This window comes from Castor canadensis, chromosome 10 (genome assembly GCF_047511655.1).
Source record: "Castor canadensis chromosome 10, mCasCan1.hap1v2, whole genome shotgun sequence".
NCBI lineage: Eukaryota > Metazoa > Chordata > Mammalia > Rodentia > Castoridae > Castor > Castor canadensis.
The window spans coordinates 141,262,908-141,283,615 of NC_133395.1; the positions used below are offsets into that span (position 1 = coordinate 141,262,908).

A 20,708-nucleotide genomic window follows, 5' to 3' on the forward strand; every position below is an offset into this window, starting at 1 on the left:
TCGCTCAGTGTACTTCGTTACCTGCCACTCCAAGCACAAACTGTTGAGCAGAGTTTTCACTTATGCCCATTAAGATCTGAACTGATCCTCAGTGGTGGAAGTCACTGACCCTCTGAGTTCCTTCTCATTCATTTGTTGAGTATGGCAGGCACTACACGAATCCTAGTCGGCCCTGTGGAGCACAGAACTTAGGGAAGGCAGCCATGTAGCACGGCTAACTGGAACTCATAGTAGTCTGTGCACAGGAAGTAGATGGAGAGGTGCCTTCCTAGGCATTTCAAAAAAACAGGGGTCCATACCTTTGCACATTGTTTCCTGAAGTGAGTGACCAAATCGCTGGTTCTACAGTGGGGTCCAATTACATGCCAGTTTTCTCAGTGAGGTGGAGACATACCCCTTGCTGTGATTCTTAAATGAGGTAGTGTGAAAAATTTAGAAAAGCTGGTCTTTTCTGGCCAGCCTCAAAAGTTGAAAGTCATTCATTTGCATCCATTCTGTAGAGGAGAACAGGGGCTAGCATCATCACTGCAGGACCCATCCAGCATAGAACTGCAATGTAGCTGGTTGTGGGATAAAATAGGAAGAATTTATAAGCAATATGATTTTATTTACTTACTTTGAATACCCAAAGGTACATAAAAATGGCCAAAAAATATTTTAAAATAATAGATGAAGTCATTTGTGAAGTCATTTGTACTTTCAGCTGGACTGTAAATTACAAACCATATTGGTGGCATTTGTAATTATTCTTGGGCACAGGAGCTCTCTGCAGTTGTTTGGTCACTTGTCCCAGGAATGGGCAGTCCTGCAGGTGGAGAAACCAGGCCTTGCCTGTGCCGTCATTGCTCATTCTGCTGGCCCTCTGTGATGGAAGCTGACACGGAACCCTGGCCTTTGTTGACGTCACTGATGCACACCCACTGCCCGTCCACTGACTCCTTCCACAGTGTCACCTGCAAAAGTCAGTGTGCACCACCATGAGTTACTGGGCCACAGCCCAGTGATTCACGAACACCAACACCACAGGGTAGGAATTTACCTTACCAGATAAGCCAGTGTACAGTTTTTATGTTAACTGCAGAAAAACACACAGCTCTGGAGAGTAAAAAATCAAAGAAACCTCCTATTCTTCTTTCCATAGGGGGCAAAAGCAGGAGCTGAGTTCTAGTGCTGTGCAACGTTCTCTAGAACTGTCCGCTCTGGCACGAGAGGCGTGAGATTTAATGTAAGGGAGCCATGCTCAAACCGATGCACCTCTAGTGAGAAAGAACAGGGTCCTGTCCACTCTGCCCCTGGGAAAAGGGTGTACCTTATTGTCTCCACCCGAGACGGCCAGGATGTTGGCTGTGATGGACCAGCTCACATGCCACACAACATCATTGAACTTGTGCAGTAACTTGGGTGACCACATGTTGCCTGAGGCATCATCACAGGTCCAGATGAACACGCGACCATCCTAGGAAAAAAGTCCAGCATCAGGGGCAGTGAAGCTTGACTTGAATTCGGCCCTCCTCTTAGGAACAGCAAACCACTTCTACCCCACACGTCCCCGCACAATGACCTGACTCTGCTCCTTTCAGTCTTTGCATAGGTGAAAGGTGCCACTGCTCTCCTGCCACCTAGGACTTTCCCACTCGAGGGTCAGGGCTGACCTGAGAGCAGCTGGCGATGGTGCTGGTGGGAAGGCCGATGGATGGGGCCCAGGCCACATCTCGAACCCAGTCGCTGTGTGCTTCCAGTTTCTGCTCCTCCTTCCACTGGCCATCTTCCTCCTCCCTGTAGAACAACAGAGGGAGAGAGTCCCTTGGGGAGCAACTCCCCACTGCACAGGTTCCACCTTCCCCGTTTCATTCACTCAGTTGTGCAGAAACCCTCCAGAAAATGCGCCTGGCAGGAGTGCAAAAGTGTGGACCATGGCTGAGCCATGTTAAGTGGGGTGGAAGTGTCCCCTTGAAGACAAGTCTATACAACCCACTCACCTCCACAGCTTAATGAGGTTATCACAGCCACCTGATGCAAATTTCTTGATGTAATTGGGTTTCTGCCCTGATGGCTGGTCTATGAGGCTTCCAGGTACAACAGCAGGAGCCCAGCTGACAGCATTGCAGCCAATCTGTAAAGAAGGTGACACTGCAGACCCAAGGCTACTGATTTCTTTCTAGTTCTCAGGAGTGCATTATGTCAGACAGACAGTTGATATAATGAGCAATAATTAATTAGCCCTCAAAATGCTTCAAGGAGGTACAATTAAACTTGTCTGTGGTATACATCACAAATATGAAATAGGCCTGACGGGTGCCTGCCTAGCAAGTGCGAGGCCCGAGTTTACGAAATGTTCAGCATCCTTGGCCAAAAGAGGAAATGCAAATCAAAACGACACTAACAGAGGTAGGCACTGGTGGCTCACGCCTGTACTCCTAGTTATGTGGGAAGCTGAAACTAGGATGATTTTGGTCCAAGGCCCACCTGGGGAAGTAGTTTGCGAAACCTCATTTCCAAAATAACCAGAGTAAAACAGAATGGAAGGCTCAAGCAGGAGATCACCTGCTTTGCAAGCACAAAGTCCTAAGTTTAAACCCCAGTTACACACACACACACACACACACACAAAGAACCCACAACAATGAAAAACAAAACAAACCCACACACAAACCAAAATCTAGCAAATAATGCAGGCAAGGATGCAGGGTAGAAGAAACCCTCATATACTGTCGGGCATATAGCTGAAGGAGTGTAACTCAATATACAGGAGAGAAGTCCTGCATGCCCTTGTTCAAGTTGTCTTCACAATAGCCAAACTCTGGAATCAGCTGAGGTGCCCAACAAATGATGAAAGTATGATGTGTATACACGCACACACACACACGCAAAATCATGGAATACTACTCAGCAATAAAGAATGAAATTTTCATTTACAGGAAAATGAATGAAACTGGAGATCATGTTGAGTGAGATAAGCCAAGTATCACCATGTTTTTTGCTCATTCATTGAATCTAGACCCAAAATAGTAATGATGGGATGTGAATGGGGGGTGCTGTAGATCAGAGAGAGGGGAAAGTATTCTGAGGGGGAGAGGACTGAAGTATGTAACACACACAGCATAGCCAAACATGGAAAGAGGGTAGGTAGGGAATATAATGGAGGGGACGGACTTGTTCAAAGCACACTGTATGCATTTATGGAATTAAAATGATGAAAACCCCTAACTCACTAGACTCAGCTGCTGATTTATCAGCAAGAACCCTAGGGCATGGGATGGTAGATTTTAGGTCCTAAAAGAAAATAAATGCCAACCAAGATTACTATGTCCAGCAAGGCTATCCCCCAGAATCAAAGGAGAAACAGACCTTGCAAGACTAAGGGAACTCATGACACTTGACCAGTCTTACCAAAGCTGCACCCAGAAGTGGAAGAAAGGTAACCACCACCATGAGAGGATATGAAAAATCCCAAATAGAAAAGAAACAACAGTACAGTAAATCAAAAGAATATTCACAACATTGAGAAGATGAACAAAATTGACAGGAACAAGTCCATGCCCTTTCCATAGTAACTGAAGGTTAATGGTATTTGTGTCACTATGTAGCTCAGGCAGGCCTGGAACTTGTGATCCTTCTGCCTCAGTCTCCCACTGTAAATGGTCTTAATTCACCAATTAGAAGACATGCACTAGATGAATTAAAAACAAAAAAACCCTGCCCCCTACAAAACACTTATCTCGCCAGTAAAGACACAGTAGAAGTGAAAAGATGGAAAATTATGTTCCAAGCATATGGAATCCAAAAGCAAGAGGAACAGCTGTAGTTAATCTGACAAAACAGGCTTTAAGACACAAACAGAAGAGGCAAAGGTCACTAGGTAATGATGAAGGGAGCCATAACTATTACAAATCTACACGTACCAAATGTCGGAGCACCCAATTTTATAAAACAAATACTATTAGACCTCAAGAGAGAGACAGGCTCCAATACAATAGTTGAAATTTCAGTACACCACTATGACCTACATAGATCAGTCAAAAAGATCAGCAAAGAAACACGAATTAACTATAGATCAAATGGAAGTAACATTTACATAAGCTTTATTCCACAACTGCAGAATACACGTTTCATGAGCACATGAAACCTTTTTCAGAATAGAACACAAAATCTTAACAAATTTTTAAAAGTGAAAATTAATATTCTGAATGTTTTCTGATTACAGTGGAGTGAAACTAAGTTAACAGCAAGAGAAATTGTAGAAATTATATAAATACAAAGACTGAACAACACACTTTTGAACAGTAGGTCACTGAAGAAGTCAGCAGCAAAATAAAAAAAATTCCTTTAAAGAAAATGTTAATAGAACATACTAAAACCTGTGGGAGACAGCCAAAACAGTATTAACAGGGAATTTTATAGTAATGAGTGCCTACATCAAGAAAATGAAACTCAACCTAATGACATATCTCAAGACTTTAGAAAAGCAAGAACAAACCAAACCTCAAATCAGTAGATGGAAAGAAAATTGTAAGAGCATAAGTAAGTGGAATAGAGGCTAAGCTACCAGAAAGAATCAAATGAATATGACATCTAGTCAGACTAGGCAGAAAAGAAAGAAGGCCCAATTAAAATTAGAGATGAAAGAGGGGACATGTCAGTTGTAAACTGATACCACTGGAATTCAAAGAATCATTAGAGATTGTTTTTGAAAAACTGTAGGCTTATAAATTGGAAAATTTAGAAGTAATGGACAAATTTCTGAACACATATGACTTACCAAAATCAAACCAAGAGGATATAAAGCATTAACTAGTTACCAAAACCTGACAAGGATACAACAAAACTATAGACCAATATCCCTGGTGAATGGAGATGCACAGATCTTCCACAAAATGCAAGTCAAATTCCAACAGCACATCAGTAAGATCATGCACATCCTCAAGTTGGTTTCATGCCAGGGATGCAAGGATGGTTCAACATACACAAATCAATAGACTCAGTACATCAGATAAACATCTCAACAGATGTAGAAAAAGCATGATAAAAATATGACATCTTTTCGTGGTAAGAGTCCTGAACAAATTAGTTATAGAAGTATCATAACATAATAAATGCTATATTTGCCAAACCCATAGCCAACACCAAAGATTTCCTTTAAATCAGGAACAAGACAAGGGTGTCCACTTTCAGCACTTTAATATAGTACAGGAAATTTCAGCTAGAGCAATTAGGTAAGAGAAAGCATACAAACAGGAAAGAAGCTGAATTTTCCATTTTTGCACAGAAAAACCTAGACTCCCCAAAAGACTCTTACAACTGAAAGTAAGTAAAGTACCAGGATACAAAATCAACATAGAAAAACCAGTAGCTTTTCTATACATCAGTAGTGGAAATTTCCTGAGGAAAAAAAGTGAGGAAAGCAATCCCACTCACAATAGCTGCAAAAATATAAAATATCTAGGAATAAACTTAACCAAGGAAATGAGAGACTTCTACAATGCAAATTACAAAACACTACAGAAAGACATTGAAGAGGACACTAAAAGATGGAAAGACCTTCCATGTTCATGGACTGGAAGAATACTGCTAAGATGTCCATACTACCCAAAGCAATCTGCAGGTGCAATCCCCATCAAAATACTAATAGCATTTTTCATAGAACCGAAAAAAACAATCCTAAACTTCATTTGGAAGCACAAATGATAGCTAAAGCAATCTGAGCAAAAAGAACACTGCTTGGGGCATGACCATACTTGATTGCAAGACACACTGCAGGGCCACAGTAACAAAACCAGCACAGTATTAGCATAAAAACAGACACAAAGACCAACGGAACAGAACAGAGAACTCAGAACCAAATCCTCACTTCTCCACCAACTGATCCTCCAAATCAGCCTCTTCAACAAATGGTGCTGGGAAAACTGGATGTAGACATGGAGAAGACTGAAATTTGATCCCTACCTCTACCCTGTATAAAAATCAACTCAAAATGGATAAAGACCCAAAACAAAGACTCAAAACCATAAAACTACTAGAGGAAACACTTCAAGCTATTGGTACACACAGTGTTTTTCCTGGTTAGGAAAGGAAACAAAAGACAAAAGCAACAAACGGGATTACATCAAACCAAAAAACTTCTGGGTAACGGTCAGTGGAGTGAAAAGAAAACCTATGGGGTGAGGGAAGAAGCATTTTCCAGCTATTAATATCCAGAATATGTAAAGAGCTACAAAAGCCAAGGGCTGGTGGAGCGGGTCAAGTGGTAGAGTGCCTGCCTAGCAAGTGTGAGCCCCTGACTTCAGACACCAGTAATCAAAACACTTAACAAAAACCAAGTAACCCAATTAAAGGCAGCAAATGATCTCAGGAGACAAAAGCGAAATACAAATAGCCAATAAATATATGAAAAATGCCCACTAGGGAGAAGTGAATCAGAACTACAGTGAGATGCCATGTTCCCCAATGAGGATGGCCATTATCAAAAATGAAAAAAATAACAAGCGAGGCCAAGGCTGTGGAGAAAAGGAGCCTTACACGCCGAAAATTTCAAATTCTTGAAAATTGTCAAGCTAGAATCAAGACCATCAAACTAAGGTACAGTCCCTTTGGCAAAACTATAGGTGGGGGGTGTATCCTCTCATCTGGAGGACACCAGATTGTCTGTGTGAGTATCTGCCAATAAATTATTCCTCTGTTCAGTCACTGGAGGTTGCAAATGGTGAAACTATCATTTCTGGGTCATTTATTACATGGAATAGTCCAGATGGTAACAATTCCCTTGCCATTAACTGGTTACTTAGGTAACCAGACAAAGGCCAAAAAAAAAAAATGCTTGATTCTTTCTGAAGTAGGTCCTGTCGGTTTCTAAAGATGACTAATTATCTCTCATTTTTAAATGAGACAGAGCTTCAAATTCCTGGGTTCCAAGTGACCCTCCAGTCTCGGCCTCCCAAATAGCTGGGACCACAGATACGCACTACTGTACTGGGCTTCTTCTCTCTTAAATGTTATGATAAACTACTGGATTTAAACATACCACTTACTCAGGTTTCAGTTTATTGCAATTATTTATTAACACTTAAGCTGCTTGTCTTGACAGTGTGAGCCTGTTTGCGTTGACTCCTCTGACTTAATCCTGAAATGTCAAAGTACACGTTTGACCATTTCTTTGCTCTCTGCTACAAGATGTCCCAGGCTCATCTTGTACATTTCCTGCCTCAGACCTAGGATCAGCCATGTCTCTGATTTATTTTGGTGAGAAACTATATCCCAAGACTATAATCTGGGTCCTAGGGATGCTTACTGCCAAAAAATTACTTATCTCATTCCACCCAAAAGTCTCAGAATACTATCACTAACATGCTTACAAAAACTGCTCTTCTGATGCCCCTCCCCGTCACCCCCCATTTTTCTTTTGTTTGTTTTTGAGATAGGATCTCACTTGTGTAGCCCACACTGGCCTCGAACTCATGATCTTCTTGCCTCAGCTTCCTTTGTAGCTAGGGATTATAGGTGTGCACCACCCTGCCCAGCAAGCCTACTGTTTTTAACAGTTGTTCTAGATATACTTTAAAAAAATTTTTTATTTTATTCATATGTGCATACAATGTTTGGGTCATTTCTCCCCACTTCCCCCGCCCCCTCCCTCTCCCCCTAATCCCCTCACTACCCGGCAGAAACTATTCTGCCCTTATCTCTAGCTTTGTTGAAGAGAGAGTATAAGCAATAACAGGAAGGAACAAGGGTTTTTGCTGGTTGAGATAAGGATAGCTATACAGGGAGTTGACTCACATTGATTTCCTGTGCATGTGTGTTACTTTCTAGGTTAATTCTTCTTGAACTAACCTTTTCTCTAGTTCCTGGTTAGATATACTTCTGCAGAACATGTGGTCATGGTATTACACTCTGCCTCTTTCCCTTTCCACAGGGGATGGTGTATTTGTGTCAATGTTTGTCTTGACATTTTTGGTGTCTGAAAGTTATTCTCTGCAGATACTTCAGGAAGGGCTCATGTAAACAACAGTCCCTGTGCTCTTGCACAACTGTTTACATTCTTTATGTTCCAAAGTAAAATTTTAAAACAGCTTTGAAAGTTGGGTGCAGGTGGCACAAACCTGTAATCCTAACTACTTGGGAGGCTGAGATCTGGAGGTTCCAAGTTCATGAGACTCTATCTCAATCAGTAGTGGGGTACAGTGGTGCATGTTTGTCACCCCAGCTATGGCGTGAAGTGTAAAATAGGAGGATTGAAGTCCAGGTCAGCCTGAGCAAAAAGTGAGACCCTATCTCCAAAATAACCAGAGCAAAAGGAGCTGGAGGTGCTCAAGTGGAAGAGTGCCTGCCTAGCAAGTGTGAAGCCCTGAGTTCAAATCCCATTACCACCAAAATAAACCAAAAAAAAAAAAAAAGTCCCCAAACAGTTTTGATACGATATAATTAACACTAACTGCATACATAGAGCAGATCTGGTGAATTTTGACATAGGTACCATGTAAAACCATCATCATGGGCAAGATAGTGAGCATATCCATCACCCCAAAAGTTTGCTGTGGTCCCTCTGTAATTTATCTCTACCCTACAGCCCCAGAGTGGGCAATCGTGGATCTGCTCACTATAGTCTGCATTTTCTAGAATCATAGTATGTACTTTTTTGGACTGATTTTGTTCATTCAACATAATTATTTTAAAATACATCCATCTTATATGTTCCAACAGTTGTTTCTTTTTATTGCTGAGTAGTATTTCTAAAATACAGATATTTTACCATGTGTTCATCCAGTTACCTGTTGATGGATATCTGGATTGTTTGCACTTTAGGCTATCAAAGCTGCTATGAACTTATATGTCTTTGAGTGAACTTGCAAAGTCAATTTTCCTGGTTATATAAATCCTTCACTCACACTTTCTTTCCTCGATTTTTTTGTTTTTATTATTGTACTGGGACTTACAATGTATCTTAAATTCACCCCCTCCATCTGTTTTTATCTCTCCCTGCCCCATTCTTAGAATAGTTTCAACAGGTTCCTTGATTATTTTAAATACATGACTCCTTTTATTTTTTGATGATGGAGCTGGAACCCAGGGCCTTGCCCATGTCAAGCATGTGCTCTATCACCGAGCTTCACCTTTAGGCCCTACTTTTTTAATTCATGAATTACTTTTGAAAAGCCTGATAATCTTTTTTTTTTGCCCAGAGGATTTTTTAAAATTCTTTAAAGCCCACTAATTTTACAAGAATTATGTCTTTTTGTTGGAGATTCTGAGTTGATATTCTTAAGTGTGAAGTATGATCCTGAGTTTCAAATCTTTTTGTTTTACATTAATTAATTTTTGTGGTGTTGGGAATTGAACCAGGGCCTTGTGTATGGTAGGCAAGTGCTCTGTCACTGAGCTGCATCCCAAGCCCTTTTGTGTTTGTTTTCAAGATGGGGACTTGCTATGTAGCCTAGACTGGCCTTGAACTTGGGATCTTCCTGCTTCTGCCTCCTGAATAGTTTGTTTTAATTTTAATAAAGTTTTCTGGAATTACTTTTTGGTGTCTCATTTTGTTCTTCAGGGATTCCTATTATTCAAATATCTGATAGTCCTTGCTTGTCTTTTTCAAAAAAAATTGTCTCCTCTCTTCTGAGTTTCTCTAATTTTGACTTAAACTGCTCTCTCATGTTTTATACTTTAAATGTACCTCTTATCTGGGTGCTGGTGGCTGACATCTGTAATCCTAGCTGCTCAGGAGGCAGAGATCAGGAGGATCGCATTTCAAAGCCAGCCTGGGCAAGTAGTTCCAGAGAGACTATTTTGCGAAAACCCCGGCACAAAAAAGGGACTGACAGAGTGGCTCAAGCAGTACAGCACCTGCCTAGCAAGCAGAAGGCCTTCAGTTTAAGCCTCAATGCCACCAAAAAACCCCAAAACAAACAAACACCAAAACATACCTCTTAGCTTGACTTGAAATAGTAGGTTACAGTTTGGTTCTTTTATGTGGGCATGTCTTTCTAGGGATGTTATTCTGTATATTTTCTTTTTTGTTTTGGGTGTTGCTCAGGACAAGCAAGCACTCTCCCACTGAACAATACTCTAAGCCACTCTTTTTTTCTTACAATCACTTTTTTTTTTAACGACAGGGTCTAACTGTGTAGCCCTGGCTGGCCTTGAACTTGCAATCCTCCTGTCTCAGTCTCTTAAGTGTGCGGGGATTATAGGCATTTTCCACCATGCCCAGTTTTTACAATAACTTTGTATGTGATTTCACTCCAAATACTTTTCTCTTTTTCGTGTGTGTGTGTTGCTGGGGATGGAACCCTGAGCCTTAAGCTTGCTAGGCAAGCACTCTACCAGTGAGGTACACCCCTAACCTATTTCTCAAATATTTTTGATATTGTTTTCCTGGTAAAGTAAGGTCAGAAAAGCCTTTCTAAGTTCAGAACTGACATTTGGGTCCTGGCAGCTTGTTCTAGGACTTTCTTGCTGTGTTGCCTCCCATATTGTTTTAGCATTCTCTTCTGTCCCTCTGTTTTCCTATCTAGTTCGATTTTGATTTCGCTTCTAGCAGTTTCTCCTGAGGCGCAAGCCATGGAGGGTCATGGGTCAGGTTTCTTTAGTCTCCCTCACTGTGGCCCTTTGCCTTCACTCCATACAAGAAAGTGCCACCCCCCCACCCCAGTCATTTCTCTAAAGAAGACATTCAAATGGCCAAAAGCACATAAAAAGATACCCAACATCATCTTTTAAGAAAATGCAAATCAAACAATAAGATACACCTGCCCACCTACTAGGACAACCATAACCAAAAAGACAAGTGTTGGCAAGGATGTGGAGAAATCAGAACCTCACACGCTGCTTGTGGGAGTGTTAAATGGTGCAGGGACTTTGCAAAAAAAAAGTTTCAGTAGTTCCTTAAAAAGTTAAACATACTAGCCAGGTGACTCAGCATTTCATAGATAGGTATATACCCAAAAATTAAATGCAAAAACTTACCCACGAACGTTCATAGCATTTTCTCATAAAAACTGAAAATGCCCATGAGCTGATGGGCAGATAAATGATATGTGCACATTCAAGGTGGACAGTAACCCACCAGAAAAAGGAATGAGGGCTGACACATGCTATGACACGGATGAGTGTTGAAAACCTGGACATCTGCCAGTTCCTTCTTTCACTCACAAGTATTGGTGAAATGACAAGACATATGGGAGGAACTCAGGAAGTATGAGCTTGTCCTGCTGCCCACAATGCTTTTGGACTTTTTCAACATTAAGATCCAGGAACCAGGAGCACAAGGAACTCAATCCCTAGGATGATTTTATAACTCCACTCAGTTCTGGAAGGTCCCAGTGACTACCGCGGCACGTCACCCCAGGGCATCAACAGCAAGGTGGCAGGTGGGTGGGCTGCTGCTGTGCTCCCACTGTCCTGGGCTGAGGGAGGCTCTAGCTGCTGTCCTTCAGAATGAGGAAGTTTCAGCATGTCTGACCTGCAGCCCCTCCCTGGCCCACTGCCCAGCAGGGACACAACCTTGCCTCTCTAGGGAGCCACAGGAGACAGCACCCAGGAGCAGAAGGCAGGGGTTGAACTTACGGTGTGGGCATTGTTGATCTTCTTCACTTCCCACTGGCCTTCCCCAGTGTAGGTCAGTAGGGAGATGGCCCCATCAGAGCTTCCACACGCCAGGATCAAGCCATAGTCATGGGGGGCCCAGCACACAGAGTTCACTGTGGGAAGGAGGGAAGGTGGAGGCACAGTGAATAGACTTTCTTTCCCAGATCTAAATTTACTAAATTCCTAAGAGAACCGCAGGGATCACTGGGGCAGGTGTCATTTTGCCAATTAAAGACACTGAAGTAACATCCATTGCTACTAATATCATTTCATAAAGTTTGTCTTACCAAGAAAGTAGGAAGGACAACTTAAATGAATAAACCTAAGAACCTTGCTGTGCTGTGTTTACTTTTCTCATGTTCCATGGACTGGCTTTTATGTCTTGGGTCTAACCTCAGCTGTGGACAGACTTGCAGAAAAGCCAGTCAAAGCCCACCCACACACAAGAAATGCTGCATGGGGAAGGGGCTAGGCTTTAGCCAGGATAGAGGCTCTTTCTTGCTCTTGGGGCCTGCTGACCCATCTACTCTGCATACCTGAGGAATCGTGTCCCGAGTGCTCGTGAGTCTTCTCCCATGTGCCATTTTCCTCTTTCCAGATAATGACTTTCCGGTCATAGGAGCAGGATGCCAAGATATTGCCATACATAGGATGGGCCCAGGCCACTTGCCACACTGGACCCTCATGACTACAAAGAAAGGGAGTCAGAGATTGCTCAGATGGGCCAGGGACCCACAGTGCTTCTGCCAGAGACCATGGAGCAGAACTAAGTGGCTTCCTTGGCAAGAAGACAACATCTGCCTACGAAGTTCAAAAGGAAGAGCTACAGAATGTCACTGCCCAAGGACACTCTTACTGGATGGTAAGGCACAGGGAGGTTAAGCAATCTGTGGTCATGGAGTCCTTAAAAGAATCAGAACTAAGTCCACTTCCCCATGCCAGTCAGGCAGAAAGCTCACTTGCTCAACTGCAGCCAGAACAACCTGCACCTAATGTCATCAGCATAAATGTTCATCAGGCCACCTGCACCCACAGTGCTCAGTAAATGCTTGTAAATTGAGTCATAAGCCCTCTTTCCTGATGGCTTACCTTCCAAGGCAGCATTGTTTCATTGTTTTACTACTCACTTGTTCAAATGGCATATCCTTTCCTTGTCTCTAATTGTAGCTGCTCACCTGATGACAGATTCTGTCTGAGCACATCCTCCATGCCAGGCCTTATATGGAGACCATTTCTCTGGGCAGGGAAGGCTGCATGCCTCAGTACACAAGAGGCACATGGTTCCTTCAAACCCACTCCCCCATTCAGTAGCTCATGAGTTTAGGCCAGGGTCATATCCTCTCTACCTCTTTATCTGAAAATGGAGATATCAGTAAGACTTCTTTCATAGGGTGATAACTCCCATACAGAGCTTAGAAAAGTGCTTGGTACAAGAAAGAAAGAAAGAAAAAAAAACAAGAAAACCTAATCCCTGCTAGCTGTCAATGCTGCCCCTTGGTCACTCGTCCATCCCGGGCAGGGCTGCAGTCACTGGTCTCTGGTGGGATGAGTGCATTCTAAGTGCCTACAGAGGAACTGCTGATTGATGACTAAGTAGACTAAAACTCTTGACAACCAACAATTTTAACTAAGACAAAAAAAAAAAGGAATGGCTGGCAGAATGGCTCAAGCGGCAAACCCCAGTGACACAAAAAAACAAAAAGCAAATTATAGGGCTGGTGGAATGGCTCAAGTGATAGAGTGCCTACCTAGCAAGCGTGAGGCCCTGAGTTCAAGCCCCAGTACCACTGAAAAGTTTAAACTTTACAGGTAGGCACCAGTGGCTCATGCCTATCAGGAGGATCACGGTTTGAAGCCAGCCATGGCAAATAGTTCCAAAGACCCTATCTCAAAAAAAAAAAAAAATCACAAAAAAGGGCTGGTGGAATAGCTCAAGGTGTCAAGATGTAGGTCCTGAGTTCAAACCCCAGCACTTGCAAAAATAAATAATGGCCAAAAAAAATGGAGGTGTGACCTTTTTTTTAAAATCCCCCCAGTATTTTGCATCCTCTGAGCTTAAGAAGACAGACAGCAGAAGGATCAGCCCCGCCAGTCCAGGCAACCAGCCTCACCCAGAGGCTCTGTGCAGCGTGGGCGCCTGCACAGGGACACAGGCATTGGGCTCCTCATTTGATCCTAGGCACTCAGGAAGAGGGAAACTTCCAGGCCCACTTCTCCAAATATGGTATATGGTGACTTGGTTTCTGTTTTCTTTAGTTCATCTGAACACACACTAAGCACCTACTTTACTGGGTTCTTTGTGTTTTGTTTTGTTTTGTTTTTTTTTTTGAAGCATCATCTTGCTATATAGCCTTGGCTGACCTGGAACTCATGATTCTCCTGTCTCAGCCTCCCAAGTGCTAGGATTACAGGTATGCACCACCTTCGGTCTGGGTTCTTACTCTCTCGTACAGTCTGATGAAGGTCATGACCCCTTCTTTGAACAATGCACAAGACATACAACAAGCTTACAAAGAAAATCCCATTGTCTTTAAATGTAGCTCCAAAATGTTTAAAAACAAAACAATGTATAAAGCATACCACATGACGTAATTAACTCCAGTGGCAGGACTAATAACTTCTGTAATTTCAAAGTTGTGATGAGCATAAATAATATTCTGAGATAGCTAAGCAACTGTAACGTAAAGTGAAAATACCTATGAACTCTGTTGGTGACAAAGTAACAGGCACTACAAATACTACTGTAATTTCTCACCCATATCCCAAACTGAAGGATTCCTATACCAAAGTCACAGAAACTAAACAGGTAATGTTGTTCCCATGCTCCAGTCCACCAAATCCTGAATTCTGAAATCTCCCCCAAAACCCTTGGAATACTGTGCAACCATGTTAAGAGCCCACAGCTATGAGAAAGGCAGCAGACTGAGGGGAAGCGAGAGAGATGTAACTACGATAATGAGCCAGGACCTCCTCAAGATCTTAGGAGGGAAAAGGGAAAAAAATCAAACATCCATACATACTTGCTGAACACCTGCCTTGGGCAAACAGGCAGAACGGGGGATTCATAAACTTCTCACACGCCACTTACAGAACTGCTCTCAAGGTGCACTTCCTATCACACTGACTAAATGTGGACAGGGTAGCGTCACCTCTTTTAAATGTGGTGGTAGCCGCCCACACTGAAGCTTACTGAGAATGGGTGCTGGGTCAGGACCTACGCGCACTCCTTGGGAAGGAGGCGGGTGTGTGTGTGTGTGGGTGTGGAGGGTGTGTGTGTTTGTGTGTGCGTGTGTGTATGGTGTGTGTGTGTGGGGGTGTGTGTGTTTGTGGTGTGTGTATGTGATGTGTGTGGTGTGTGTGTGATGTGTGTGAGAGATGTGTGTGGTGTGTGTGTGATGTGTGCGGTGTGTGTGTGTGATGTGTGCGGTGTGTGTGTGATGTGTGCGGTGTGTGTGTGATGTGTGGTGTGTGTGTGATGTGTGTGTGATGTGTGTGGTGTGTGTGTGATGTGTGCGGTGTGTGTGTGATGTGTGCGGTGTGTGTGTGATGTGTGCGGTGTGTGTGTGATGTGTGCGGTGTGTGTGTGATGTGTGGTGTGTGTGTGTGATGTGTGCGGTGTGTGTGTGATGTGTGGTGTGTGTGTGATGTGTGTGTGTGTGATGTGTGTGGTGTGTGTGTGATGTGTGTGGTGTGTGTGTGATGTGTGTGGTGTATGTGATGTGTGTGGTGTGTGTATGTGATGTGTGTGGTGTGTGTGTGGTGTGTGTGTGATGTGTGTGGTGTGTGTGAGATGTGTGTGGTGTGTGTGTGATGTGTGTGTGATGTGTGTGGTGTGTGTGTGATGTGTGTGGTGTGTGTGTGGTGTGTGTGTGATGTGTGGTGTGTGTGTGTGATGTGTGTGGTGTGTGTGTGATATGTGTGTGATGTGTGTGGTGTGTGTGGTGTGTGTGTGGTGTGTGTGGTGTGTGTTTGATGTGTGTGGTGTGTGTGTGATGTGTGTAGCAAGGCTCCAGGTCTACAGCTGTACTTGCCTGCAGGTCTTCTAGTGGAACATGGGTGACAGAATTGGCTCTCCTTAATTACATTGATCCTAGGGGACACTGCACTGACATCCTCATGCTGAATGCACTGTGGGGTTGCTCTGAGTCCAGGTTCTCATCCCTTCTTGCCAGGCAGCCTGGGGTGCCCAGCCACTCCTGGAGCCCTACTGAGGGTTGCTCACACTTACCCCCTGAGGTCTGCGATGAGGATCTGCCCTCCATTGCGTACATCAAAGATTTTGACGGACCTGTCCGAGGAGCAGGTGGCTAGGCGGGTGCCATAGTAGTCCATTTGGGCATCATGCTGCAAAGGGAGAACAGCTCAGGGGGCCTGCAGGCTGGTGGGTGAGTGGAGGGGGAAGTCACCAGACAGAGCCTAGTTTGGATCAGAATCTACCTGAAATTAATCTCGAAGAATCATCACCTGAAAGAAGCTAGTATGTCAATGTTCTCTCTTCTCTGCCAGGCACTGTCTTTCTGAAAGGGACAAAAAAAGCCAGACCCAGCTAGTTTTACAGACCTTTCACATGCTCCTTCAAGCCCTGGCTGGGAAGGGAAAAGCTGACCTAGCTCCCTTTTTCTCCTTTTTCCCAGGCCCCACCCAGATCCTAGGCTCAGTGGGCTATTGGGGGGAAGATATCCTGAGGCTCAGCTCAGCCTCAGAATCCAAGAGTAGTGCTTGAGACCAGTCCACAGACTGAAGTGGTCCCCAATCACATCCTCTCTGATGCACCATGGGCCTGGACATAGGGTTCCATTCAGATAGTTGAGTTCCTCCTTTTACAAAGGCCCCGTGTGCTTTGTGAACATTGTTCATAGAACCCCAGACTCCCCAGCCAAGGAAGCCATGCCTTCGGTGTCACTGTGGCCCCACCATTCAGGAACTGAATTCCTTGGTGCTGAGTGGCTCCTGCCCACAGTTTGTATCCATCAGGTCGAAGGTGTCTCTGAGGTACCATGCCTGCTGTCCCCCAATGGCCTCCACTCCTCCTGCTGGTGGGTGTTGCCTATCCTGAATAGACACTACTTTCCCAGCTGTCCCTCCTTGACGGGGTTTCAGGAAAGATTAGTTGTCGCTCCTGTGGTTACCAGAAGCAATTATGTCCTTTCAAAGGAAACACTGTGTCTACCTCGACATTCCTTTCTTACTTCCTACCCAAGGAAAACACACTGATTCTTCTTAAAAGTCAGTTCTTCTACTGTATAAGGTCTGCTTTCCTGGAAAGCAGACAGTGCAGATGTATTCCAGAGTTCTCCTCCTGCACAGCAAAGCAGAGCGCCAACACACTGTGGGAGGAAGTAGGGCAGAGTACTTGAGACCTAAGGTCTAGCTCCTTAGCTTATCTACCTTGCAACCTTTGACTTTCAGTTTCCCTATCTTTAAATGGGGCTAATGACTACATCTGCTCCAAGGGGCATTATGAAGGTGGAACTATTAGATGAAAAGTATGTATAGGGCCTGACACTTAGACAGCACGCAAAAGTTCACTATTATTTTGTCTTATCTGTTCCTCAAAACAAACCATGCAAGCAGGTAGCACATCCATTAGTTTTCCCATGAGGAAACCCGAGGCTGGCTCACAAAAGACAAGACATTGAGGAGGGAGTCCCAGATTGGATCTTTTACCCACAGGGCCATGCCATCTCCAAGGAGGTACAGTCTCACAGCTGAACCAATTATAACTGAAACCTAGCAACACATACAACTCTGCAGCCAAGCAACTTTTTAGAAACCTAAAAGCAACTGTTGGTAACAAGGCTGGAGGACAGGAATTCTGCATGAAACACTGTACTGATGGACCTGGGTCCTACTCAAAATCTGCCTAGACCGTCTGGCTCTACAGAAAGCAGGTTGAGTTCTTCCTATTGGAGATTTTAACCTCTGGACCGTCCCTGTAGCCCTGACCTAGTAGACTGAGCTCCGTGTTTGCCTCTCAAGAAATACCCTTATGTAATGACTTCAGGTTCAAAGAGCCTGGTCTGCTATCTGTGGTGGTTCTATCTCTGTGGCTGCCCTCTGACATTATACTGAGCGTCTTCTCACTCTCTGATTAACCCCTTTCCAATGGAGCTAAGAAGTGACAGGAGGAGGAAGATAGGGAGGAAAATGACTGTCAACTCTCTGCACCCACTCAGCCTCAATTCCAAAGCAGGTTATTTACCGTGTTGGCCAGACTGAGGGCTCTCTGAGCTACAAACCATTCCCAGGTTCTCCCAGAGAGTGACCAGAATGTCAAAAGTCTTGCCAATTCAAAGGACACTACACAGGGTCCATACCCTTGAGGCTATAGCCTCATTGTCAACTACTGCAAAGTCACACAGTGAATGATCAATAGAAAAGGAGTGATGAATAGTCCAAACCACAGAAATGTCTATGCCCAAAGCCCAGGAGGGAGAGCTAAATGAATACTTACAATCATGTCTTCATGGGAGGTGTCCACGGTGTTAATTACTGACACCTAGAACCAAAGACAGCATTGGTAAATTAAATGATGGCACTTAGAACACAATCATACAACTGTTCCTAAACTTGAGGGCATTTGTTCACTCTTTCCCTCCCTCCTTCACTCTAAGTGCCTTCTTTTTATTGAGCACGGGGCCAAAGACTGCAGACAGACAAGAACAAGCAGTTCTTGCCTTTGAGAAGCTTGCACATAGATAACTATCCCATGAAAGATCCATCCTTTCACATGGTTTCATGTACTACAGAAGCCTGAGGTGGATGGGAGTGGTAGACATGCATTGTGCCTTAGATGAAAATTTGTCAAGTAGCACAAGGAAAAAGTACAGTCCAAGCCGAAGGGAACCACGAGCAAAGAGAGAGAGAGAGAGATTCCAAGAGCTTTATATGAGCTCGGGAATGGCAAATAGGCCAGGCTTCCCTCAGAGTGATGGGACCTAGGGCCAATGTTCCTTTTCGAGAGGATAGAGCCTCTGATGTCCCAGTTTATACCTAACAGTGTTAATACCTGACACTTGGAGACCTGATTCAGGTTTCTCCTGAGTGCCTACCTGGGATATAAAGTAGTTGTTACACTAAATTCCTAAACCCAGTGGCCGAGGGCTAAGTAGATGCAGAAGAAAGTTCTGTGAGAGGTAGCTTCATACTGGGTTGCAAAAGACCTTAGACCCAGCATTGTTCTCTCAACACTCTTACCCACCAGCCAGGGTTGGTGAATCACGCTTTTGAACAGGTGTTCCTATTTTAAAGGCTCTTAAAGTTCGTCCTCCTGGGCATCTCAAGTTTATCTGGTCATTAAGTAGGGAGAAGCAGCTCTCAAAACCCCTCACCTCTTCAGTCTCATAATGAATTACAAATTAATTTATAATGAGCTGAACACTGAGCACAAGAGGTCCCAACTCTATTAAGCAGCAGAATCAGAGGCCAAAAGAGCACGATTTAACACCAAGCCCCTGTCCAGCAACAACAAAAAGCATGCATTTACTGGATTGTGCCAAGCTCAGTCTGGGGACTTCCAGCCCTGACTTCTCACTCACTCACTGAGGAAGTGCGCGGGGATTATAAACCAGAGATATAAAAGAATTAAAAAAAAAAAACCAAAACAAAACCGAAAAACCCTAGGCCCTGCCCCTAACCGAGAGTCATTCAGCCCTTCCACCTGGGGACCCTGTGCCAAGCAATGAACTGTTTGACCATTTCTGTTGGGAGAGGTTGCAAGTGGCTCAAACCCCCGCTCTGCTCAGCGGCAGTGAAAGAGGCTTCGCCTCTCTGCACGTAGGGTTTCTCATCCGCGAAGTGTTTATGACCACACAGCCTACTTCACCAGGCTGAGATTATAAGCAAAATTTGGAACATGCGAAGCACTCGCCATGCACTAGCTCCTATGGGGGAGGGGGTTGGTTTTCTTTTCAATTGCACTGGGAAGAGAAGGACAGGAGAGGGAGGCCAGGCCCGCAGAGTTCCCGGAGCTTTCGCGGCCTCACCTGGCCTCGCGCTCCAAAAGGTCCGCAGGGACAGGGCACCCAAACCTCGAAGCGGGCTGAACGGCCTCAGCACGGAACAAGGGCTGCGAGTGTGGCCCAAACCGTGCAGGGTATTCCAGCCCCAACACTCACCATAGCTGCGTTAGCGGTGACTCCTAGTCTCGGACGTGGCAGCTGCCGGAGGCGCCTAAGAACGGCTCACTTCCGGCACCGGGAGGGCAAGCCGACGGACAATCGTTCAGGAGTTTCCGGGCAGCAACACCCTCTGCTCGCACGAAGGTTCCATGTCTTCCAGAGGCCGCGCCACGCCCTCCCGTGGCCCCACCCCTGTATTTGCAAAACTCGCGAGACCCATGCGCTGGGGTTCTGGTTGCCATGGCGACCCGGAGACAAGGTGGGAGCTGAGGGCCAGTGCTTTGGAATCTGAACTTCTAGTGACTCTCCTATCCTGACTACGCCTTCCCTTTTCCTGAGATCCATAGATGAAAGAATTAGTAACTACATTTTCACCCACCTCTGTGCAGCCTTATGATGAACGCTGTAGGTGATTAATTTTGTTGGGGATGAGTGGACTTAGTGTTTACTAAGGTCTTTCCTTGGACCATCCTGCCCTAAACCACAGGGCCACTGACTTTAGAAACTCCAAACTGCCCCTTCCAAACGGATCCCCTGGGATCCTGTGAATCTGACCCATCAGGTAAGGATGGGGTCTCTGTCAGGCTGGCTGGAGCCCAGCACCCAAACCCCAGTGTTCCCAATCCCAGTACCCTGGCTCCCCAAGGGAGTGCAGCTGAGGTGTCCCCACAAGCACAGGGAGAATTCTGTGCTGCAGGACGGATCCTCCATTACATATGGTCCCACCCTGGGATCCTGGAGATGTTAGAGAGTCTGCCTTGGGGTGGAGCCTCAGCTCCAATCCTTCAGGGTCCTCTGTTGAAACTAGGGGTTAGAACCTAGCTGGAGATAGCCACCCTGAAGATATTAAGACGCAGAGTGTGATGGGCCCATACTTGAAGGGACTTTGAAGAGGGGTCAAGGGAGTGGTGTCTTAACAAAGTGAAGGACCAGGCCTCAGGTGGCAACCCAGCCTTCCACCCACCTCAGTTTTTGAGATTTCTTCCTCCCCGCCCAATGGAGAAATTTCAG

At 44.7% G+C, this 20,708-nt stretch overlaps 1 protein-coding gene across 1 annotated transcript; it reads right to left on the bottom strand.

Annotated features, from left to right (window-relative positions):
• Window positions 1-586: 586 nt before the first annotated feature.
• Window positions 587-19,836, bottom strand: Sec13 (SEC13 homolog, nuclear pore and COPII coat complex component). Its single transcript, XM_020167581.2, has 9 exons — window positions 19,695-19,836; window positions 18,032-18,076; window positions 15,806-15,921; window positions 12,114-12,265; window positions 11,557-11,690; window positions 1,980-2,113; window positions 1,653-1,776; window positions 1,310-1,456; window positions 587-953 (listed from the first exon to the last, which is right to left on the bottom strand). Exons 1-9 carry the CDS (start codon window positions 19,695-19,697, stop codon window positions 840-842), a joined length of 969 nt encoding a protein of 322 aa, XP_020023170.1. The 5' UTR covers window positions 19,698-19,836; the 3' UTR covers window positions 587-839.
• Window positions 19,837-20,708: the final 872 nt, after the last annotated feature.